At 51.7% G+C, this 25,391-nt stretch overlaps 1 protein-coding gene across 2 annotated transcripts in view; it reads right to left on the bottom strand.

Moving 5' to 3' along the window:
* The window catches only part of LOC125111767 (beta-galactosidase-1-like protein 2), a 38,920-nt gene that overhangs the window by 1,047 nt on the left and 12,482 nt on the right, over nt 1–25,391 (bottom strand). The window contains exons 3-18 of one of the 2 annotated variants that reach the window (XM_047753838.1): nt 24,418–24,486; nt 23,779–23,874; nt 21,671–21,779; nt 16,014–16,106; nt 13,162–13,243; nt 8,948–9,018; nt 6,196–6,280; nt 4,663–4,800; nt 4,112–4,192; nt 3,689–3,795; nt 3,423–3,563; nt 3,118–3,189; nt 2,790–2,868; nt 875–962; nt 575–686; nt 77–193 (exon numbers count right to left, since the gene is read on the bottom strand). In XM_047753838.1, coding sequence (XP_047609794.1) covers nt 77–193; nt 575–686; nt 875–962; nt 2,790–2,868; nt 3,118–3,189; nt 3,423–3,563; nt 3,689–3,795; nt 4,112–4,192; nt 4,663–4,800; nt 6,196–6,280; nt 8,948–9,018; nt 13,162–13,243; nt 16,014–16,106; nt 21,671–21,779; nt 23,779–23,874; nt 24,418–24,486 — 1,540 coding nt within the window. The remainder of the gene's footprint in view (nt 1–76; nt 194–574; nt 687–874; nt 963–2,789; nt 2,869–3,117; nt 3,190–3,422; nt 3,564–3,688; nt 3,796–4,111; nt 4,193–4,662; nt 4,801–6,195; nt 6,281–8,947; nt 9,019–13,161; nt 13,244–16,013; nt 16,107–21,670; nt 21,780–23,778; nt 23,875–24,417; nt 24,487–25,391) is intronic. The other variant, XM_047753839.1, reaches the window with a different exon arrangement.

The following is a 25,391-nucleotide window of genomic DNA, read 5'->3' as shown; positions in this document are numbered from 1 at the left end:
CCCCTCCCCCCCCGGGGAAACTCTGTGACCCAGGGAGGGCAGGGACAATAAGGGGTCTCAGGAAAAGTACTCCTACCTGGTTGATGCCTTGGTTCAACCAGACCCCTGGGAGGTAGAGGGTCTCCTGGGGCCCAATATTCCAGTAGCGTCCAAGGTTATAGCCGTTGACAAACACAACCCCCTTCTCCCAGCCCTTTAAACAAAGTAGGGGAGGGGTTAGCAGACAATGCGAACCACCCCATGGGAGGCAGAGACACAGACACAAGCTGTGAGCTCTTCTCTCAGCTCCTAAGGGACCAACACGGACTCATTCCGACAGCCATGCAGTTATCAACCTGGTGGGGAGTTCGAGCCCCTGTGCCCACCAGCGCTGAAAGCAGCCCTCACGGGACCTAGAAGCCAGGACCTGAGAAGCCCCCAGGTGGTCCCTCTGCTCCGAGCCCACTCCTCCCACCCAGGAAGGAAAAGACGGAGACCTTGTGGGCACAGGTGGCGTGGGCACTCCAGGAGCCTGAGCTCCAGGCAGGGGACCAAGGAGAGGAGCCCAGAAAACCTGGCGGGTGGGGCTACAGACCTCTAACTTCACAAAGGTGTCATAGGGAAAGCTGGTGACTGACAAAGCCCCCAAGAAGAAGGCAGGCAACGTAGGCACCCCAGGCACAGGGTGCCATTTCTCCGCAGTGAACCTACAGACAGGATGAAGCGGGGGGGGCGGGGGGGGAGGCGCTTGCTCAGATTGGCCCTGTCCTGCATCCTGTTCCAAGCACCCCCCCGCCCCCAGCCCTTGCCTGTTAACCAGGGGTGTCACAGAAATGCTGTGAGTGTTGTCAGGGCAGTCTGGGGGTTCCTAGGCAGCAGGGGGCAGGGGGCCCACCTCTGAAAAAAGCTCTTCTTCATATCCAGGCTGTAGATCTTGAACTTTTTCAGGGGAGTATCATTCAGATAGATATCTCCAATGAGACCTGTGGGAAGGAAGCGGGGACACTGAGCAAGGCCAACAGTAGGGGTGGGAGGACCAGCTGCCCGGCCAGTCAGGCACATACACAGAACGTTTCTGGCAAGTTCAAGTAAGGACTCCTGAAATGCCAGCTCCCTGAGGGGTTCTTCACATGGTATCAAACCCAAAGCAGAGCATGCCACAATAGCTTTTGCCAGGGCCTAGGATATGGCACCTGAGGGCAATGTCAGAGGGCAGTGTCAGCCAGGATGTCCTGGTGAGAACAGTCTTGGCCTCTCCGAGGGGGAGGCTCCCTTCTGAGGGCTGAGGATTCCAACAGTATGAAATGAGGCCAAGAGGACAGAGGACCACGAGGTCACAGCACTTCAGACTAACTTCAAGGTCAGTTTGGTGGGCCCCAGATGAAAGAGACCTAGTAATTCAGCCAGAAATCAACCTAGGATTAAAGGTTTTTTAATGTATTTAAATTGTGAACACACGGCTCTGTGACCAGACACCGAAGTCTGAGGCCCGGTACACACTAGAACAGTGATTCCTTGGAGCCTAAGGAAGGGCCTGCAAGAAATCCTGGGGCGCTCTGGTCACAGAGCTACTCAGAGCAGGAACCAGACAGGCTGGGGGATGCAAACAGGCTTGGGAGCCTGCAGACTCTAAAAGGTGGGCACAAGTGGCTGGGGCTGGGGGTGGGGGGGCGGTGTAGGGAACATACACAGCTCTGAAACATTCCAGGGGACAGGACTGCACACCCTGGGCAGGACCTGGGTCAGGCTGCAGCCCCCGCCACCCCAGGGAGAACAGAGGAAATGAGGCAGCCTGCAGAGGCAGCACCTTAGGGAAGAAGTGAGACCCAGCCAGGAAGTCAGGGACTCTCAGAGGAGGGGAGGGAAGCCTGGGTACTGGGACTCTGCAGGAGGGGCCCAGCCCCAGGATCCAAGAGCCTCCCAGTGGTGGGGTCACACCACTTCCCCAAGGTGGAGGGGGCTGCATGTCCTCATTAAAGGCAAACACCCACAAGAGCTAGGAGGCCACCAGGTAGGGTTCATCATCTGGGGTTTTATTTCATAAATTATATAAAGACACCCACATTCTGCTAGACAGATGAAGAAAAAAGTGGCAAAACAAGCAGAGAAAGTCTAGAAGGCCAGGAAACATGAGATGAATTGATGGACTATTCCTAGAGGAGCATGCCATCAAGAGCACTTTGTTGCATGTGTCCTATGTCCTCTCTCCACACAAATGAGATCAGAGATGGGTTTCCAAGGAGGACCAAGAAAAGAAATTCAGTCAGAAGAACCAATAAGGCAGGAGTCCTATGCCACCCTGATCCCATGGGCCTCCATGACTCCATCTCCCTCTGATGGGCCTCCAGGGCCCCAATTCCCTCCAAAGGCCTCTAGGCCCAACCTCCATCCAATGGCCTCCATGACCCCATTTCCCTCCAATGGCCTCCAGGACCTCCTCCCTCCATGGGCCTCCAGGATCCCAGTTCCCTCCAATGGCCTCTATGAACAATCTCCCTCCAATGGCTCCATGACCCCAGTTTCGTCCCAGGGCCTCCAGGACCCACCCCCCTCCAACGGCCTGTGGGACCCCAGTTCCTTCCAACGGCCTCTAGGAATGACCTCCTTCCAATGGCCTCCATGACCCCAATTCCCTCCGAGGGCCTCCAGGACCCACCTCCCTCCTGTGGCCTTCAGGACCTCAATTCCCTCTCATGGCCTCCAGGACCCCAGTTCCCCACATGAGCCTCCAAGACCCACCCTGCCTCCATGAGCTGCAGGCATTTATGCTGCTATGAAGGAGGGGCAGCCAGGTATGTGCTGTGACTCACCTTTGCGCTGGTTGTCGATGTTCTCCCCATAGTTGACTCGCCCACAATTCTCCACCAAAATTCTCAGTATCGTGAACCCCTGCCAGGAACACAGAGGACACTGACGGAAGCCTGAGTCCCAACCTCCAGTCACAACTGCCCTTTGGGGTCCTCTGCAGAGCCCTGTTCTCTCTAAGCTCTGAGGACATGAGCGAAGGTCCTGGCTGATCAGAAAGCCATACCCACCCCTCCACAGACATGCAGCCCCCTGGTCCAGGTCTAACCTCCATGACCTGCCATGCTTGCCCAAGAGGCACTGACACCTGCCATCCCCATCCCAAGGACAAACCTGGATCAAAGGGATGGGGATCTTCTTGGTTTTATAGTCCAGGAACCCTATGGTCTCCGTGTTCAGGAACACCTGCCAAGGGAGCAGACGGGACACCAAGTGGGCAGAGGGAGGCAGAGGGGGTCCTGTCTGGGCAGACAAAGGTGGCGGCAGGTGGTGGGGGACAGAGGCTCAGGGTGCCAGCTGAGGTGGACAGCTCGGCCAGCAGTGAGGGCCCTCTCTGCATGCGGGTTCTATGCTTGTGAGCATTCAGGGGAGGGGTCAGGTGAGCAGTAGGTCACGGAGATCAGAGGGCATGCTCTTACCTGTCCCCGGTCACGCACAAGGGCACTGAGGATGCCAGAGGAGGTGATGGTGGTCTCATATAACGTGTACCCAAAGGACTGCCCATTCCCATCATTTATTGGGAGGTTCTCCATGTTGACCGGCTTCTCTGAGGTGACTGGCTGCACAGAGGCGAGGTGGGAGGCAGAGAGGCCGTGGCCTCACCCTCTGGAGGGTGCAGACCTGATGCTGTGCAGCAGGTTTTCTCTGCCTCAGGGTCAGCCCATGGCCCACCCATAGCACTCACCTCCTTTATGTAGGGCAGGGCATCCCACAGGGACAGGTAGAAAGCTGGCACCACTGGTTCATACCTAACCTTTGGAAGAAGGTCAGGTGGGAGAGGGAGAGAGGCACCTGCAACCCAAAGGATGAAGTCATTGTGTCCCCCAGCCTCCTGATCGCAGGAGCAGGCCACTCCTGGCCCTGCCCATACCCTGCCAGGAGGCTGGGCCGCAGGCGGGCAGGGGCTTCCTCACGTCCTCAGGAAACTTGACACCTGCAAGAAGGTGAAGCTGGCAAGACTCCACCCATGAGGAAAACAGCCTCTTAAACTCCCTGCCCTGGTCTAGGACATCCCTGCACACGATCAAGTGGGGTGAGGTGGGGGGTGGGGAGTCTCAGAACAGAAGCTGGGCCAAGCTGGGCGGCCTGAGCCTGCATGTTCGGGCACCTGAGATGGAGCCAAAGAGTTCCCGGAGCCTGATGTACTTTGGGGTGTAGTCCCCGGCCTCTGTCAGCACCGCGTCGTAGTCTGCAAGACACCAGGCACCATCACAGACTCAGGCCCCAGGACAGTGTCCTGGCAGCAAATAGAGAAGAGAGGAATTGGGCTGGTGGCAGGGTCCTCGCCCCAGCCATTTGGGAGGCAAAGCACTTGGGGGGAGCCATCAAAGCACCACCCAGACTAAACACCATGAAACGCCACCCGAACTGCCCTACGTTTGTAGGCGGGGGCCAGGGTCACCCCATTACATGCTCTGACTTGGGAGAAGGGCTGCCCCCTCCTGAGAGCCTTCTCTCCCCAGCCCATGCCCCCATCAGACTCCCAAAGGCCCAGGCACATCAGCTGGCTTGTCTCCTATAGCTCCGGATATTTAAAAGTGACCCTCCAGACAAAACCTTGCTTGGCATTAAAGGTGCCAGGCGCTGTCCCTGAGGGACTCCCCTCAAGAGCCCGGGCACTCAGGCGGGTGTCCCAGGGGCGCATCAGGGGAAACTTGCCATAGCTGGTGACGTCAGACATGTAGTCCTGAAAGTGCATGGCTCCGTTGATGAAGCCAAAGTTGGTGCCCCCGTGAAACATGTAGAGGTTGATGGAGGCACCAGCGTCAATGATGGCAGACACTGTCCTCAACACTTCTGTGGAGGTGGCACAGGAAATGGCCGTGAGCCCAGCCCCTCTCAAAGCCCCCTCACTACCCCGTCCTCCAGCTTCCCTCAGGACGAGGAATGTGGCCCCAGAGCCCAGGCTTCCGGCTGCGTTCAAGTCTGCAGGATGGTCAGCAGCACAGACAGTCCCCAGCCCACCCAGTGGGCTCCCCCGCTGGGACACTCACACAGACACTCATACAGCAAGAGAGAGTGCAAGACCCAGTTGTGACCTCCTCCCCGCCCCCGCCTGGAGACAGAGACTGTGACTCGGACAATAAAGCAGAAGGGTAACACCCACGCCTAATACGTATCTATGTGTAGTTAAAAACCTCAGTGTTGGCTACAGATGTGAGAACTAAACAAGGACTAGCCAACTGGCAATGGCTGGCGTTACTGAACACTCAGCGTAGATGCTGCTGTGGGAAATGGGCATCTAGCTTAACAGCAGAGGAAAAGGACAGCTACTCTTCTGGGGCCTGGGCAGTAAATACAGATCAAACCTGCTTGAGCGAAGCTGCGCTACTGCTGGGAACCTGTCCCGGAAAAACATGCCAGGTGAGCTAAACAGATGTGCAGAGGTGCTCGCTGAATGAGGTCCTTAACACAGTCCCTAGAAACACTTGGGTCCTCAAAAGGGGCTGTGGGTTAGTCTGAAGCACAACAGGGTCCTCTGCAGTCTTTATTTTATTTTATTTTTTCGTTTTTGTTATTTTAGGGCCACACCTGCGGCACATGGAGGTTCCCAGGCTAGGGGTTGAATCGGAGCTGTAGCCTCTGGCCTTTGCCACAGCCATAGCAATGCGGGATCCGAGCTGTGTCTGCGACCTACACCACAGCTCACAGCAACGCCAGATCTTTATATCCCACTGAGCGAGGCCAGGCATTGAACCTGCGTCCTCATGGATCCTAGACAGATTCGTTCCTGCTGAGCCACGACGGGAACTCCTGAATTCTTTAAATCAGTGGTGCAGGAAGCTGTGCTTTTTTGTCTTGCACTGGCATGAGCGGGAGAGGAGCAGACACGCCTGCACCTGCCCACATCTCTACCTGTACATGCACCCATGGAGAGACAGGGTGCCTGCACTGCACACAGCGAAACAGCTGCTCCAGGCTCTGTGCTGTTTACTTCTTTATCCATTCCCTGTACTAGCTGGATGTCCGCAACAGGCATGCATTACTAACTAATTACAAAGACGGCCCAAAGCAATGTTCGATACTCACTTCAGCCGTCAAGACAAATGACTGTGAACTCTCAAGAGCTGCCTACACAGGGAGATTCTTGGAGCCCCACACCCTATGGCCAGTTTGCATCCATTAGCAGCTTGTCTGGAATTTACTCCTGAGGTAGCACACGGGCTGTGGTGGGCCCTGCAAAGCACCCACCTGAGGTATCCAGGATGTGGTGGGGGCCGCCCCATGAGTCAAACCAGCCCGTCCAGTACTCCATCACCATCTTGGGCCGGACGCCCTGCGCACCACAAAGACAGATGTTAGCCGGCCAGGGGGATGGGGAGCCCTTCTGGGGAGGTGCCGGCACCTCCGTCCTCCCAGCCCTTCCCTGGTTACACACCTGGCCTCGGAGGCTGCTGCGAGCAGAGCACGGGTGAGCCCCAAATGCCTCGCACCTGCTTATTCTCCATGTGTGGGGATGGGGTGAAGCTACCAAAGGGGGGCCGCAGACCCCTTTGGGCCTCAACATGGTGTCAGTGCCGCCTAAGGTTCCAGCGAGGAAAGCGCAACCCCCCAACCCCGCCAAGGGGAGCCCTCGCCAGAACCTGCCTCGTGGTCCCCTACCTCAGCCTGCTTTCTGAATCAAGCCAAGCCTTGTGTGTCTTCTTCAGGGAAGGAGGACATTCTACCAGGGAAAACCACCTCTGAGAGGCAGGCCATGGACATAGACACTCAGTGGCTGCGTCCCTTTGGCTGGAGGAGGCAGAGGGCTACAGAGCAGCCCGTCTCCCCGGTCCAGCTTAGTGTTAACAGAAGTTTGCAAACTGGGCCAGAAGATCAGGGCATTACAGCCATCACCAGTGCAGGCTCTGCTGCCACGATGCCCAGCTTCCCACCCTGGCCCAGATGCTCAAGAGCCTAGCATCATCGCTTCAGGATCCTGATTTCAGGGCAGGACTGCCCCAGGGAGGCGGAAATTGCTCCCCAGCCCTGGTCTACTCTGCCAAGTGTGATGAAGCAGCTGGGGGAGGCACTGGGACTAAGACTGGCCTTCCTCATGCACTGTCTGCCTCCTCTGTCACCAACAGCCTGACCATCAGGAGCTACTGTGTGCACAGCGTGTTGCTGTCCCAAGCACAATGATGGCAGATTTATGGAAAGGCCACAGAAGCTACAATTTTCTAGCAAGACCAGTGGCTTGGTTTTCTTCCGGCTGCCTACCTCCTAAGGGGACATAGGTACCATGTTTAGGTCACTAAAGACAGTCACTCAGTTGTAAATGTCAGCAGTCTCCATGTAGCACCAGGAGGGATCCTTGACTGAGGGCTGGGGCTGGGCTGTCCACCAACGGCCCAGGCTCTGCAGACTGTGCTAAACTCCCTGACCTGCCACTACCAGGGGCTCACAGTCCTGGGATCTATGTCTAAGTATAAATGGCCTACATGTGGCTCTTGGGAGACACAGGAAACGAAGCACTAGAGCCCTCAGCTCGCACAGCCTGGCCCAGGGGAGGCCCTGAAGACATCCCCATCCAGCCTCTCATCACTGGACACACACTGAGGCTGGCAAAGTGCAGTCGAGTGAGGTAGGGCAAGGCTGCACCAACTGCCCAAAGGGACCTCTGATCCGAATAAGGACCTGTGCACGGCCCCTTCGGGAGGAAAAAAACGCAGCTGAGCAGCAGGCACGTGGCCTGGGGTCACATCTTTTGGGATGACTCTGGAGGAGCCCATGGGGAACACAACTGTCCTGGGTGCTCCCCAAACATTCCCCCATTTACCTGTGAACAGCCCTGCAAGCAGGTACCAGCAAGGTCCCCACTTCACAGAAGAGGGAAGAGAAAGGAGGGAGGGGGTCGCAGCAACGCGTGGGCGTGGCAGCACACAGTCTGTGCTGGATAAGCTCAAGGATGCTCCTACTCAGTTCTGCGGCAACTGTTTACTTAACACATATTCCCAGATGGGTCACAAACTCCCTGAAGACAGAGAGCCTGTGGTCTCAGACCCACACACACAGCAGGTCTGGTATAGGGCGGAGGAGGGAGGAAGGGAGGGGGCTAGGCCTGGGCCCTCCTGCACATGCTCTCCCGGAGCTGCCAAGCAGCCTGCCCAGGGACCTGGCACATCCCATCCCACCTTCTCCTGGCTGCCCCTTGCCCAGCCCGCCTGTGTCTCTGAACCCCAGCAGCACACGGTGGCCCTCAGCCTTGCTGGCCTCACACTGCCTTGGGGGCCTCATGTGACTGAGCCCTGGACACCATCTCTGCTCTGAAAAGGAGCAGCTGAAGTGGGAGACACCCAGCATCCCCAGTGGCATCTATTCATGGGGATGTGGGGAGGAACCCTCCAACAGCCCTGATGGATACAGGCCCCAAGCAGTACCTGCCCCTGTAACTGCGCACTGGGCAGCCTCCGTGCTGCCAATGGCCACCCCTGCCTTGGCCAGATCATCTCTTCCCTTAGGAGAGAACTCGAACCCAAGACAGCAGAAATCAGTGGGAATGGGACAATCCCATTAGTTGAATGGAGGAGACATACAGCCAGCAGCTCCTCTCTCCCTCTGGCCTGGATAGACCAGACCCATGTCTAGCTGGTGACAACAGTCTTCTGGGCCCAGAATGGCCTGACAAGCTAAAGGTCAGACACAGGGCAGGGACGCGTCTCCCCTTCAATTCGAGGGTGCACACTGAGCACGGCTGGGGCTAGCTGAGCCCACAAAAGTCCAGCCAAGGGCCTCTGTGAGCACATCAGGCCTAGAGCTTCCAAAAGGGCCCCTTTCTCAAGAGGTGAGAAACCACCTCCATGCACGAGCCGACATGGCCTCCCTCGCCAGGGACAGGCAACGTGGGTGCAGGTAGGACTCGCAGTGGGGAAGGGGCCCAGAGCTGCAAGGCCTCCCCTCCCATCTAAGCTGCGAGAACCCTAAGCATGCTGAGCAGGGCAGCGGCCACCCCAGCGTGACTCACCTGGACACTCTGGAGAAAGTTGTGTAACAAGCGCAGCTCATTTTGTGACTGTAAGTTGATGGTGGCCAGCACTGCAGGTGGAAGGAGGACAGAGAACAGAGAATTGTCCCCACGCTGGGAAGGCGTTCTGAACTCCCCACACCATCCTCAACTCACCAGCACAGAAAAGCATCTTGACGGTGTCTGCCACCTCCAATCACAGTTTAGTTCCTCTGACACCTAAAGATTTACCTTGTTCATCTTGGAAACTCCACCACTCAGCACCGGCCTTACAGAGATCCTCTCACTTAGCATCTGTTCTTGATTAACGTTAATTTTTTCAACCACCGAATTAACCATTTCTGTTAATTACTCTTTTACAGGAGCCTGAAGTTTGATCTTTCTTTGCACCTCCAGGGTGCAACATAAATGCAGACTCCTTTTATGTCTTAGAGGAAGGCTAGTTTTGTCTTTCACCCCAGTGATATTTTAAATGGCTCTCAACCAGGGGCAGGTGTGCCCGAGAGAGAGGTGCTGTGTTTGGCCCATGGCCATGGATGTGGGCTGACCCCAGTGCAGAGGAGCATGGCTCTGAGATGCCTTGCCCGCTTCTTGTCCCTGGATGGAGGGCTTCACATGCAACGGTCCTACCCTGAGGTCCCTCAGGCCTGGGAAGGCGGTATAGCCAGTGGGGCTCAAGGTCATGTGGCTGGTCTCACCCACCTGGTCTGGGTAAGACCCCACATCCAGACTCTCCTCACCTAAAGTGGAGACCCCTGAAGACAGGGGGCCGGTCTGAAACTGACCCGGCAGAACCCTAGGCGCCCAAAGATTGGTGTCATGGAGTGAGCACTGCACCCATTCCCACCCCCACTCCACTCCCACCCATCTCCACCCCCCCACCATCCTCTCACCACTCCCCTCCCACTCCCACAGCCAGAGATGAAGAGGGGCTACAGCAGGCAAGGATGGGAGAGGAGACACAGCAGAGATGACCAGTCAGGAAACCTTGGGAGCCTGGAAAGGGGCCTGTGAGAGCAGAGGTGACAACCGGCCCCAGCCCAAGGCCTCCCCACTTCTCCTGCCCAGGCCTCCCCACCTCCCCTGCCTCCATCCTCCTTCCCAGGAAAATGGAGCCTGGGCAGGCCAGGACATGGAGGGAGCAGGCACTGCAAAGTCTGTCCCCAGATACCCGCAGTGATGGCCCACAGGGCTCCCCTCCAGAATCACTTAATCCCACACCTGCACCTGGTTCCCTCACTGAACAGCTGCCTTGGTCCAATCACCCCACTGGGAGGAGCACTGGTCCCAGCCACCCCACTCAGCTCCCAAGAGGCTGCTTTATGCCTCTTCCTCAAACTGCTTGGTCAAGAGCCAGACAATCCAGAAAATCCGCCCCCACAAACAACGTGGAAAATTGAGAACATGTGTTTTAAGAAAAAGTGACCCAGTTACACATACATGTGTACATTCTTTTTTCTCACATTATCCTGCTCCATCATAAGTGACTAGATATAGTTTCCAGTGCTACACAGGAAGATCTTATTGCTAATCCATTTTGAGAAAAAAGAATGTATACATTTATGTGTAACTGGGTCACCATGCTGTACAGCAGAAAATTAACAGAACACTGTAAACCAGCTATAACGGAAAAAAATAAAAATCATTGTATAAATTAAAAAAAAGAAAAAAATCAAATATTTCCACATGATTAAAGGAGTTGATCCAGAAATAGCAAAACTGAAAATGAAAATAAAACATGAAAAAAGAAAATTAAAAAAAAAAAGAGTTCCCATGGTGGCGCAGTGGAAACGAATCCAACTAGGAACCATGAGGACGCGGGTTTGATCCTTGGTCTCGCTCAGTGGGTTAAGGATCCAGCATTGCCGTGAGCTGTGGTGTAGGTCACAGACACAGCTTGGGTCTGGCGTTGCTGTGGCTCTGGTTTAGGCCGGTGGCTGTAGCTCCGATTAGGCCCCTAGCCTGGGAACCTCCATATCCCACGAGTGAAATGAAATATCCTCAGACACAGAGAAGACGGTATCTTTTTTTTTTTTTGGTCTTTTTTTGCCTTTTTCTAGGGCCACTCCCATGGCATATGGAGGTTCCCAGGCTAGGGGTCAAATCAGAGCTGTAGCCACCATCCTGTGCCAGAGCCACAGCAACGCAGGATCCGAGCCGCGTCTGTGACCTACACCACAGCTCACGGCAACGCCAGATCCTTAACCCACTGAGCAAGTCCAGGGATCGAACCCGCAACCTCATGGTTCCTAGTCAGATTAGGTAACCACTGTGCCATGATGGGAACTCAAAAAGACGGTATCATTGACAAGTGTGCTCTGAGAAAAAAATACATATCCAAGAAAAACATGATGCAAGAAATATGAGGATTTGGAGAAGAAAGAAGAAAGCAGAGGACATCACCCAGAAAGGACAGCACGAAGAGATGACAACTTGAGAGCCACACAGCTTAGAGGACCCACACACACGTCAGGTCCACAAAAAACCCAAACCAGAGAAGACAGGAAAGCACCGCAAGAAATGGCCACCCCAACAACCCACAGAAGGGCCTCAAAGAGGGCAAGTCCTGCAGAGTCCACCTTGAAACCCGAATTTCAAGTAGGATGTAAAAGAGGGTTGAGACTAAGACGCCCTCGAACTCCGGCAGCAATCTTGTAAAAGATACTAGACCTGGGCCAGCCCCAAGACCGGTGTGTGGGTTGCCCTCAGGCCAGGGATAGACTGCATTAGAATGCAGCGTGTAGGCATCTGGAAGAGCCTCAGGACAGTGTTTGTGTAAGAGATAAGGAGCAGAAGCAGGAGAAAAACGTTTAAAAGAAAAGGGAAATCAGTGCACTCATTACACTGAGCAGATCCCGGACTGAGCCGATCACAGACGCTGACTACAACACTTCGGGCTCTGCCTGACCACATGCAGGGGGATGTTTACCTCTCCCATTGCAGGCACCATCCATCAGGGCCGTGGGGCAGGGCATCAGGACAGAACTAAATTATCAACCTGAACAAGAGTTTTAAGTACAGAGGTCTACCTGAATGTTATTTAGAAGTATGGAGGAAGACGCCAGAAGAGAAAGTTAAACAGTTCAGAACTGTCACTTCTGGGCAGTGGGAAGGGGAGGCTACACTTTGTTTCTTTATAAGCATTTCCATGATTTTACTTTTACACCTTGTGAAAGTCTTTAATCACATTTTTAATCCATTGAAAAACACCATTCTGGCGTCAGGCGGTGGGCTGGGGGCGGGGCAAGGAGCTGGTGCCTGAAGTGGACGGGTGTGGGGACCAGCAGCCCTTGGAGATGGGCCTTCCGCAGATACTGGCGGCAGAAACGTTCTCCAGCCTGAGAGGGTCCCGCCCCCAGGATGGCTGCAGCCCCTCCCAGGCCATGACCCACAAGGCTGAGCTGCGAGGTGGACTTCGAAGTTGCCGCGGGGACACAGCGCCACCGTGTGGACATAATGGGAAACACCAGGAGAAGGACAAGACCATGGGCAGACACCAAGAAGGCGCTGCCCACCAGCGAGGCGGTGGTCGGAGAAACTGCCCCCACGCCAAGTGAGGAAGAAGGTTCAAGGAAAAGAGATCAAAGACGGGTCAGAGGCTGTGGGCACTGGCCGTTTAAATCGGCCATGTGGAAGTCACTGCGACCTTGGAGAGATGAGGGCAGTAAGGAGATTCACCATGGGCTAAGGAAGCCAGTGAGTGTGGACACAGGGAGAGGGGTGAAAGGGCCGGAGGGGCAGCTCTGCAGGGAGGGCAGGAGCGCCGGCTCAGAAGGAAGAGCAGCTTCGCTCCAGGTGAGAGGTGGGATGTGGGATCCTGGAAACTGACAGGCAGAGAAGGCAGAGCACAGGCTTGGGATTCGGGTGGGGAGCGAGGGGCCTGGCACCTGGGGGCCCTCTACACAGCACACCCAGCCGTTCTTCAACCAACCATTCAGCCCTCTTTGTAGGAACCCCTAGACCTTCTCATTTGCTCATCTCGCCGTCCCCAGGGTCTCACCATGTGCAGAGCCCTGTGAGTGGCCCCAAAGCTCAGCAAAAAGCAGCCACATGAGCCCATCTCTCACGGACTCTCCAACCCCGGGGGCCCAGAGCTTTTGGGGCCCAGCCCCTTGAAAACCGAGAACTCCACTTGGCTCAGGCCATGTGGGGGAAGCACGCTGCCCCCGCCCCCAGTCTGTCACTGTCTCTGGGCCCAGACTCTGGGCAGGTACCTCCATCCACCGTGCCCTTGCTCAGGCCATCCTCGTTGTCTGAGGTCAAGAGCAGCTCCACAATACCCCGGTCCTCCAAGGCCTGTGGGGGAACAAGACGAGTGTCTGTCGTGCCTCACCTCCCTGCATGTCACAGCTGGGAACAGGCAGGCGGGAGAGAAAGAGGGAGAGATTCAAGGGAAAGTACTGGTCTCCACAGAAAGCTGCCTGCATATTCCACAAAGCTCCAACTGGCTGAACTCCCTTGCAGCAGGCTGTCAGGCCCCAGGGGTCCTTACATCTCCCAATTCACAGGGTGCCTGGTGTGCTGGTCCTGGACTGACGGGCCTGGTCAGAGCCACTCAGAGAGGTCACCACCTGGAGGGGCTGGGGCCTTCAGGGAAGCCCACCCCACCCTCTGCTCGACGTGCTGCCATGAAGGGTGTCAATCATGGGGTGGAGATGCGGCAGGAACAAGCCCTGTGCTGGGACTGGTCCCTGTCCCTGCAGGCAGCATGGGTCGTGGTTAAGGATGTCGTGTGGGCCTTCCACAAGCCCAATGCATACTGTCCTATTCAGTCCTCCCAACTGATAATTTAAGTGGGCAGATGAGGAGTCTCACACACACGTGTCATGAGGCCCAGAGCTGATGAACAATCTGTTCCCTTTGGGGGCTCTACCTGGGGCCTCGGCTCCTGTGGGTCAGAAACCCCAGCAAGGGGGACATTCTGACCATTTTCTCTGCAGATATTATGATAAGACTGCTTATTTTGGAATCCCTGTGGTGGCTCAGCTCTAAACAAACCCAACTAGTATCCATGAGGATGCAAGTTTGATCCCTGGCCTCACTCAGTGGGTTAAGGATCCAGGGTTGCCACAAACTGCAGTATAGGTCCCAGATATAGCTTGGAACTGGCGTTGCTTCGGCTGGCAGCTATAGCTCCAATTCAACCCCTAGCTTGGCAACTTCTATATGCCACAGGTGTGGCCCTGAGAAGACAAAAAGCAAAACAAAACAAAACAAAACACCAAGAAAAAAAAAAAAAACCACCAGACTGCCTATTTCAACCAAATTCTTTTGGAAAAAAGTGAGGCAGAAAGTGGTGAATGCAGCTCAGGTCTACCCCAGAAGCGGCAGGGACAGAGCAGAGGAACCCTGATTCTCAGGACAACAGAAGGCACAGGAGTTCAAGCGGGGGAGGGGAGCTGATTATGGGTAGTGCGGGATCCCATCAGTGAGGTTGTCACCAACATAACAAACCCTGTTCAGGTTCCATGTGCGCAGGGCACGGTGGCGGGATGGGGGATGGAGGTGCATACACTGGACAGTGGCCATCTCCTAGGACCATATCATCACACCAGACCCCATGGGCACTGACTCACCACCTGCACCACAAGGGCCAGTCATCACCCCCTGAGCACCTGCCACCTGCCAGGCAGAGCTAGAGCAGTTGGCCACTTTACTGCATCCCCAAGGGCCTGGGACAAGGGCACCCTTGCCTCTGGCATGCATGGGGTGACATCAAGACTCAGAAGGTGAGGCGACTTGCCCACGGCCATCCTAAGCTGATGGTCCCACATCTACAAGGCCCCAAAAGAAGCTGCACTAGGCTTGGGGGGGGGGCATCCTTCCAGGAACCTTAGGACCATGGAGGCATCCCTTGTCCACATTCCTGTGCACCAGGGACCACAACTGAGCAGGAGCGGTACTGGGGGGCTTAGGGGGAAGCCTCCTTCTCTGCAGCCCAGTAATCAGTGGACACCTGCTGGGGAGGCCCAGGCCCGTAGGAGAGTCTCAGGGGCTATGCTGTGGCAGAAAACGCCCTCCTGTCCTGTGCCCTGACCACACTCTTTTGAGACAACCCACAGAGAAGGAGGACACTGAGGTGTGGGCCCGACAGTCAGGACTGAGCTTGCCCCCTGCAGCTTCAGGAATGCCACCCTCCCCAGAAACAGCCCCACCCCTACCCAGGGGACTTGTGCATGGGGAGGAGCAAGCAGAGGGGATAAGAACCTGCAAGCTGTTTGCAGGGACTGAAGGCATTTCCAGATGGACATGATTCTATCTGTGAAAGCAGCAGGATGCTGCCCAGGACACCAAAGGCTGAAGTATCTCTAATTAAATTAGATGGATTCACTGAGGCCATTGAACATTTCCTTGACCCATAAGGTGGTTGACCCTTCCAAGTACCAAAAAACCATCGATGCTGTCATGGTCCTCTTTACTGACTGCTCACCGCATGCCAGCAACAGCACGGAGCCTGCACTCACACAGAGGCACAATTTGGAGGCAAATCCTCTCATTAGCCTCACTTCGCAGAAGAGAGAATGGGGGTTTAGCAAAATTACTGCATTTGTTCCAGTCTCAGTTATCAAAGGACAGAAACCAGCTCTGAGTGCAAGCTTGTTTTTGGAAGCATCACTCCGGCCCTGCCCTTCCCTGCTCCACCACTCACTAACTCAGGGGCTCCCAGGCCTCACCACATGCTAGAATTATCAGTCTGCATTCTACCCCAGAGATCCTTACTTGGAATGGCATATGGCCTGGGCACAGTGAGTTTAAACAATCCTACAAATGAAGCCAACATGCAGCCGGAGGTAGGGCCCCCATTCTGGTTGCTGAAGTGAGAGCAGCATCCACTTTGGAAGGCCTCCAACCATTACCACCAATTCAGGAAATTCTATGCCACTGCAGTGCCACATGTGTACTGTGATGCCCACTAAACTCAGCCAAAAACAGGTAGGTAAGTGAGGGCTCCATTGAAATAAAGGTGTGGAGAAAGGATCACTAGTGCTGGGTGATGTCAGACCTGTGTGTCACACCAGAACCCATAACACATTCCACAGAAAGCATACAAAGAGCTGGCTCTTACTTTCTTGATATAAGGCATGTAGGCAGGGTCTTTGTTATAGGAGCCGTACTCATTCTCCACCTGCACAGCAATGATGGGTCCTCCATTCTTGTACTGGGAAAAGACAAAACCATCAGAAGTTGAGTGCAGAGTTGGAACTGTATTAGCTAATGTCACCACACTTATTACCTATTACTGGCAAAACATCCCATGTGAAAGTGCAAGACTCAAAAAGGTCAGGTACATAATTAAGTAATGTGAGCACAGCAGCGAGTAGGAAGCTCCAGGGCCTTGCTCCCCTAGGAAACATCAAACAAACAACTACACACTTTATTTTAAATATCTTTACAGAAGCTCTGGAAACCAGTCCCATGTTTAAGAAAACAAGTGAATGCCCAATCAAGAAAAAGATCTGTTCAAAATGGGAGGAAAACTCCATGGTTTTGCTTATCTTTGTCCCACCCCCTCCCTGGTGTGGCCTGGCACAGACGGAAGGTCACATCCCAACTTATAGTTCCCTCCCTCAGGACAGAAGGAGAAAGCTGGAGCTTTTATGCAGTGTTCTGAGCTGTCTGTGGGCTGCCCAGTGGACTAGCTTCTGTCCCATCTGACTTGGAGATCAGACAGAAAGCGTTGGCAGTCTGGACCTCAGGCTGGAAACTGCAGAAGGCAGTGATGGGTCACATCACATCCACATTTCAGAGGGATCACAGACACATAGATGCCTGGGAGCAAGGGATCACCGGCAGAGGAATATGATAGAATTTCTGAAGGCATAAGAAAAAGCCAGGGCAAGACTCTTTGGGAAATCAAGACGTAAAAGCAGCTGGGGAAAATTTAAAAAAATAAATCACACACACAGGCCAGACGGGACACATGCCAAGAAAATATCTGAGATGATCTCAAGCTTTCATCCCCAGCTGATCTCAAGGCTCAGGAGTCCACTAAATAGTAAAGGGACTCCCCAGCAGGCTGCAAAAACTGTTTTTCAAATGCCCAATTTTCAACAACAACAAAAATAGAAGGCATACAAGGAAACAGGAAAACTCACTCAAAAGAACAAAAATTAGTCTCTAAAGAAACACAGGCACTGAACTTACTAGAGAAAGAGTTTTAAACAAGTGTCATAATTATGCTTTGTCAAAGAGCTAAAGAAAAACATGGACAGAGAAATCAGGAAAAGGACATACAAAGTGAGAATATCAATAAAGAGAAATGATAAAAAAAGAACTAAACAGAAATTTTGCAGCTGAGAGGTATATTATCAAAATAGAAAAATTCACCATAGGAGTTCAACAGCAGGTTCAAACAGGCAGAAGAAAGAGTGGGCAAACTTGACGACAGGTCATTTTGAATTACTGAGTCTGAGGAGCAAAAAGAAAAAAGAATGAAGAAAAGTGAACAAAGCCTGAGGGACTTAAGCAAATCAGTAAATAGACAAATATACTCAGTATGAGACCCCCAAAAAGGAGAATAAATGAGTAGAGAAAATATTTGAAGAAATAATGCCTGAAAACCTCTCAAATTTGAGGAGACATGGATATACAAATCCAAGAAGTTTCAATGAACTCCAACTAGCATTAAACCAGAGACCCACACCAATACACATTATCAACTGTCAGAGGCTAAAGAAAAAGAGAGATTATTGAAAGGTGCAGAGGAAAGCAACTAGACAGTTCCCAAGGATCCCCGACCTTGCAGGACATTTGGTCCCATCCAGAATGTCCATAAGACATTCCGTCCCTAAGACATTGGGTTCATGCCAAAAGTTCCCTGAAATCTGGTTCTATCCAAAATGTTCATGAGCACATTTGGACCATGCCAAACAGTTATGGACAGGACAAAACATCAAAGACCTTTTAGCATGGACCCATTTTTGACAGGACCAAATGTTTTCTAACCATCAGAAATCCTGCAGGACAGAGGCAGTGGGATAATATGTTCAAAGTGCTGAAGGGGGAAAAAAAAAACTGTCAACTAAGAATTCTATATCCAGCAAAACTGTTCTTCAAAAATAAGGGAGAAATTAAGACATTCTCAGAAAAATAAAAGCTGAGGGAGTACATTACCACTTGACTTGCCTTACAAGAAAAGCTACATGGAGTCCAAGTTAAAATAAAAGGATGATGGATGAGAACTCAAAGCCAAGTGAAAATATAAAGTTCTCTGATAAAGGTAAAAATGTGAAAAAATGTAAAAAACAGTATTATTGTAATTTTAGTTTATAACTCTACTTTTTATTTTTATAGGACTTAAAAAACAAATGCATAAAGATAATTATGAATCTCTACTAATTAACTGGTACGCAATATACAAAGATCTAATTTGTAATAGCAAACTATAAAGGGGTCAGCCTATAGAGAAGTTAAGTTTTTGTATGTGGTTGAGGTTAATTTGGTATCAAAATAAAACAGAATGTCATAACTTAGGATAGTATATGTAAGCCCCATGGTAACCACAGCCAAAATATCAACAGAATATACACAAAAGGAAACAAGAAGGAAATAAAAATTTGTCACTAAAAAAATCAACTAAATACAAGGGAAGACAGTAATGGAAGAGATGAGAGAGAAAACAGCTATAAGGCATGCAGAAAACAAGTATCAAAACAACAAAAGTGAGTGCTTCCCTATTGGTAATTCCTTTAAATGTAAATGGATTAAACTCCCCAACCAAAAGACAGATTTACAGAATGGATTTTTAAAAAAACAGTATCTAAGTATATGCTGTCTATAAGATACTCAGGTTAGATCTAAGGACCCACACAGGTTCAAAGTGAAAGGGCGGAAAAAGAATTCTATGTGAATAGTGACAAAAGAGATCAAGGATGACTATACTAATATAAAGAAAATAGACTTTAAGTCAAAAATTGTTAGAAGAGACAAAGAAGGACATCATATAATATACATGAATACACACACACACACACAGTCACACCATGATAAAAGGGTCACTTTAGAAGACATAATAATTATAAACATATATGCACCAAACACCAAAGCTCCAGAGTATTTGAAGGAAATTGTGACAGAATTAAAGGGGGAAAGGCAGTTCTATAAAAACAGCAGAAGACTTCAATACCCCATTTTCAATAATAAGTGGAACAACCAGACAAAAGGTCAGTAAGGACATAGACACCTTGAACACACCAAAGACCAATTAGACCTAACAAGGATATACAGAACACTGCACCCAACAACAACCAGCACAACACCTATATTTCTGAAATGCACAAACAATGCTTTCCGGGATAAACCATACATTAGGCCACAAAAGTTTTAAGAAATTTTAAGAAATTTTCATACTGAAAACATACAAAAGATCTTTTCCAATCAGAATAAGATGAAAGTAGAAACCAACAGCAGAAAGGAAACCGAAAAATTCACAGGTATGTGAATAAACAACCAATGGCTCAAAGAAGAAATCACAGGGAAATTAGAAAACACGTTGAGACAAATTAAAATGAAACCACAACACAACAAACTTATGAGAACAGAAAGCAAAAAGTCTGGGCCAGGATGTCAAGAAATTAGAATTTTGTGGAGTTCCTGTCATGGCGCAGTGGAAATGAATCCGACTAGGAACCATGAGGTTGTGGGTTTGATCCCTGGCCTCGTTCAGCAGGTCAAGGATCTGGTGTTGCCATGAGCTGTGGTGTAGGTCGCAGACGCAGCTCAGATCTGGTGTTGCTGTGGCTGTGGCACAGGCTGGTAGCTACAGCTCCGATTAGACCCCTAGCCTAGGAAACTCCATATGCCGCGGGTGTGGCCCTAAAAAGACAAAAAAAAAGAAAAGAAATTAGAATTTTGTGCAGTGAGAACGTAAAATGGCGCACTGTGGAAAACATACACCTGTTCCACAAAAAATTAAACACAGAATAACCATACTATCAGCAGTACCACTTCTAGGTACATATCCAAAGGAATTAAAACGAACTCAAACAGGTATCTATACACCCACGTTCATAGTAGTTTTATTCATAAGAAGCAGAAGACCTACATGGCCCCTGATTAATGAATGGATAAGCAAAATCAGGTCTAATCATGCAATGAAATCTCATGCAGCCTTAAAAAGGAAGGAAATTCTGACATGTGCTACAACATGGATAAACCTTGACAACATTATGCTCAGTGAAATCAGCCAGTCGCAAAAGGACAAATACTGTATGATTCTACTTATGTGAGGCACCTGGAGTGGTCAAATTGACAGAGACACAAAGTAGAAGGGTGGTTGCCAGGGGCTACGGAGAAGGGAGAATGGAAGTTAGTGTCATTTCAGTAATCTCTTCCTTACAAAAATCCAGGCTAAAATTTTCCTAGCTTCTTGCTTCTTTCATGATTGAGGCTGCTAGACATAGTAAATAAAAATATGACACCCACTTATACTACTTGAATTTATAATGAATAATTTTTTTAATAGCCAAACCTGAAGCATATGGAAGTTCCCAGGCTATGGGTCGAATTGGAGCTGAAGCTGAGGTCTACACCACAGCCACAGCAACACAGATCCACGCTGCATCTGTGACCTACACCACAGCTTGTAGCAATGCCAGATCCTTAACTCACTGAACGATGCCAGAGATTGAACCCACATCCTCATGGATACTAGTTCGATTCCTAACTTGCTGAGCCACAACAGACACTCCTATACAATGAATAATTTTTAGATAAGCAAAGATTTTTTAAAATTTGTAGTGTGTCCCATGAAATATTTAGGACATATGTATTATAAAAAATTATTCCTTGCTTATTTGAAGCTCACATTTCACTGAGTATCCTGTGTTTCATTTGCCTAATCTACAAATGACCAGTAGTTCCTTTGAGATATGTGTGCTCTGAATATCCCAAACCATTGACTCTAAAGCAGTTTTGCTGTTTTTTCTTTTTTGGCCGCACTGAAGCAAATGGAGTTTCTAGGCCAAGGATCAGATCCAAGTCGCAGTTCCAACCGATGCTGCAGCTGCAGGAATGCCCCATCCATAATCCCACTGTGCCAAGCCAGGGATTGAATTTGCATTCTGGCACTGCAGAGACACCACCCATCCCACTCCCACATCATAGCGGGAGCTCCTCAAAAGCAGTTTTTATTGACAAGCTAATTTTTAACTGATGTACCAACTTCTCAGTGTCACCCTTGTTTTTACAGAAGTTAGGGTTAATTATTTCCATTCCTGCTTCTTCTGCACTTCCAATTATTAGGTTCAAAGTTAAGATACCTGCTCCCAAAAATTCCTTGTAAGATATAATGTCTTGAATAATAAATGTGTACCATGCAGTACCTTTTTGGGAGAAAGATGTACCCTGGAAAGTCATCAATGTTAACTTTATTTTGAAGGTGAGAGCCTATGCACACAAGTTCCTCCCTGGTAGCAATGGGCCACTGTGCCGTGGGACGTGGACAGCTGGGCTTTCTGGTTTTCAGGCATTAAGTGCAATGGCCCTGGCGCCTAGCCAGCAATGGAAGCCTTCACAGCATGGCCCACCTGAGACCGTTCTGAAGTAGACAGACCTCTAAAAAGACAGCCGTTCAAAGCCCTCCAGCTGTAGGTCCCAGGCAGCGGGGAGGAACACGTCCTGTGTAGAAAGGGCCATGGGCCCTGGTCTGAGAGTTTACCTGGACCAAGAGCTTACCACCAATGGGAAGACGGGGAGGGCAGAGAAGGGTCTGCTCGCTTTTACCTGGAGTGGCACCACCCTGGCCATCAGGTGGTCAAAATAAAGGTCCACTGCTTTCGTGAAGCCCTCGTAAGTTGTCCTCAGCTTCATGCTGGAGTCTTGGAGAAGCCAGCTTGAACGAAAGGGGGAAGGGGGATCAGTGTCATCCTCTGGGGGTGTGCTCTGGGCAGGATGATGGGTCAAAGGAAGCAGCTTCAGAGACCAGTCCCCCCCAGGTCCACACAGCGGGACAGCAGGAGATTACACCACTGGCTCAGGGCAGACACCGGCATAGATCAGGCCTGCCTCCCACCCATTCTACTTCCAGCTTCATGGCTAGAGGGCTGGCTGCCTGTCAAAGTAAGAAAAGCTTTTCGTTGAACTCAAGGCCCATTTCTCAAGCACATACTCTACAATCTCATCCCAAAGAGAACAGGAATCACTGGGACCAGAGAAGACCACAGGTGCCACCTTCCAGGGTCACCCAGAAAAAGAAGCCTGAACCGGCCAGGAGGCTAGCTCTAGTCTCCCCTCATCTGCCTCCGCCTCATCAGTATTCAGAGCTCAGCTCAGGGGAGGCACTGGTGACAAAGATTAATCCTTCCTACAACCTGCCTGAAGTGATCACACTCCCTGGGTAAATAGAGACATTACTTCCGCAACTGAGGCCAAGGGATTTTCCCTTCTCACCTGCAATTCTGAGAAATGATGTTTTCTTACAAACGGCCCTGATGCTGCTTTTTTCCTTGTCTGAAAGTCCTGAACAGGGTCAGTAAACTATTAATTTGCGTCAGGTAACAGTGGACGGGGCGACAGGAGTGTCCTCGGCTCTGACACCTCACATCCCATCTCACCTGGAAAGCTCTGCCTGTCTCTAGCGCTCCCAGCTCCCAACTCCGCCTCCCGGGAATGCCCACCCACGAGTCCCTCCTCCACAGGACCAGGACCTGAGTGGACAGTGGGCAGCGGGAGGCCTGAGTTGCTTCTGAGCTAAGACTTAATCCTATCCTTCTCCTGGGCATGAGCCTGGGGACACTGCTGACACGCAGATTTCTAATCCCCAGGTGTGGGGAGGCCGCCTTGGCTGTGTAAGCCTTGCTGGGGGTGCCCTTGCCAAACTGAATGGCCCAGCAACAGAGAAGGGATGCGAGGCAGTGAAGACTGCCTACCTGAGCCTGAGGGAGGGGCTGGGTTGCCCTGGAGAAGGGCTCAAGGCCATCCCAGAGGAGGAGGCAAATAGGACCAGTTTTCTTCCCTCTGAGGCAGCAGAGCCAGGAGAAGCTGGAACAGGAACCGATGCCACCGCTTGGCAACAAGAAAACCTTTCTGCTGGAAACCTGGCTAATTCCTTCCTATACTTAACCTGACCACGGTGGGGACCGCATTTGCCAAGATCATTCACTAGGGCCTGAGGTCTGAAGATGAAAGATAAAATGAAAACAACCTGTGTCCCTTATACATTATCAAAATGCTTGGACTTTTTTCTTTTTTTTTTTTTCTTTTGCTTTTTTTTATGGCCACACCCGCAGTATGTGGAAGTTCCCAGGCTAGGGGTCGAATCAGAGCTGCAGCTGCCGGCCTACACCACAGCCACAGCAATGTGGGATCAGAGCCACATCTGCAACCTACACCACAGCTCATGGCAACGCCAGATCCTTAACCCACTGAGCGAGGCCAGGGATCGAACCTGCATTGTCATGGGTCCTAGTCTGGTTCCTTACCTCTGAGCAACAACAGGAACTCCCAAAAATACTCGGACTTTTAAAAAATGTTTGTTAACATCCCTAAGTCCCTGAGGGCAGGTTTGACTGTTCCCATTTTTCCAAAAATGAGGCCCATCCAGAGCAGACAAATGACTTGATGGATGTCCGGCCCCCAGCAGAGGCCTGATGAGGTGAGGAAGGCCAGCCTGCGTTTGTGGCACAAAAACCACATAGAATTTGATGAGGAGAATAACTGTGACATCACTCAAAACAACCCCCTGTGGGGGCCACTTATTCTGAAAAGAAACTTCAGCACAGAATGAAAAATATATATTAACAGGAAAATTAAACCTATATATTTGTGATTAGCATTTTGCACAAGCACAAAGGACCACTCAAGCCACCACGGAGGCCCCCAGCCCCACTCACCTGGGCAGGCCCCCGAGGTCAATCTCACTGCAGATGTAGGGGCCCGGACGAAGGATCACCCACAACCCAACCTCTGCAGCCAGCAGGATGAAGGCCCTGGGGGGACAGTGTCAGAAGCTCTCAGGCCTCAGAGCCGGGGTGTGGGGGGGCGGTGGGGGCAGCCCAAGAGCACCGCAGAGCAGACCCAAGCCCTCCCCTCACCAGGTGGCTGGGGAAACCAGAGGCAGGACGCCCCCCCTCCCCCACCAGGGCAGGAAATGCCCACCCCAGGTCACAGCAGAGACCCCCGCCCAGGACATCTGCACGGCCCCTCTGGGGCCTGAGGAAAGGCTTCAGACAGGGCAAAAGTGTCCTGACAGTGAGCCTGGCCCCAGTGGCCTTGCAGCCTAGAGGGGCAGCTTCTGGCCAGGCCCAGGCACCTGGACCACACTGCAGACCAGGGGACCCTGGGGACAGGGCACCTCTTGGCTGCAGTGAATAGGTCTGCACTCAGGGAGGCAGGTCCAGGCCCGGGAGTAACAGGGTCATGGCCAGTCTCCCTGTTCTCAGAGCAGAGCTGAGATGGGCCTCTGGTTCCCCATTGACCCCAGGAGCGCCCCCCACCCTGCAGCTGGCCATCACAGAAGCAGCAGCACCTACTCCATGTCCAGGTTCCCAGAGAAGTCAAATTTGCCTCTTTCTGGCTCGTGGAGGTTCCAGGGAACGTAGCTGTGATAGGAAGATAATTATAGGCATGAGCTCTGTATTCATTACTCTCTGTCTCCCAAAAAGTCTCCCAAATTAGCACCTCTACCCCTAAATCCCCTCACGATGGTTGAAGATGTATCTCTTAGTCCATTGTCTTATGGCGTCAAGATTGGAACTGAGAATTGATTGAAGAGACCTGAGGACCCCAGAGAATTCAGCGCACATCATCTCTTTGGGAGAAGGGAGATGAGGCCAAGGAGGTTTGGGTGAAGCATGAGACAGGCCCCAGGGGAGCTGGCACTCACTCCCCCTTCCACCTCCCTCCCCGTCACCCCTCCCCCTTCTTCAGAGAAAATGACATAACTTCACAGGAAGATCAGTTAAAAGTGAGGCTAGAGTTCCCACCATGGCTCAGCAGTTAGCGAACCTGACTAGCATCCATGAGGACTCGAGTTTGACCCCGGGCCTTGCTCAGTGGGTTAGGGAGGACCTGGCGTTGCCCTGAGCTGTGGTGTAGGTCACAGATGTGGCTCAGATCCCACATTGCTGTGGCTGTGGTGTAGGCCAGCGGCTACAGCTCTGAATGGACCCTAGCCTCCCTGGACCCCTAGCCTGGGAACCTCCATGTGCAGCGGTTGCTGCCCTAAAAAGACAAAAAGACCAAAAGAAAAAAGAAAAAAAGAAAAAAAAAAGCAGCAAGAGGCTGACACAGGCCCCCTTTGCTGCAGTGTATCCTGGAATAGATACAAAGAAGCTATGAGGGACTAAAAATAAGTGCACACATGCAAAATTGAGGCAAATTATGAACAACAAGATACAAAAAGGCCAAAACCCAACTGCCACTCCTGAGAGGCCAGGAGCAAAAGCAAGGTTCTGCTGCATGATCCCCCCAACACAGCACCACCAAGGGGAGGGCACACCACCCA

Source organism: Phacochoerus africanus, chromosome 11 (genome assembly GCF_016906955.1).
Source record: "Phacochoerus africanus isolate WHEZ1 chromosome 11, ROS_Pafr_v1, whole genome shotgun sequence".
Lineage (NCBI taxonomy): Eukaryota > Metazoa > Chordata > Mammalia > Artiodactyla > Suidae > Phacochoerus > Phacochoerus africanus.
This window is presented reverse-complemented; position numbering and strand designations above follow the sequence as displayed.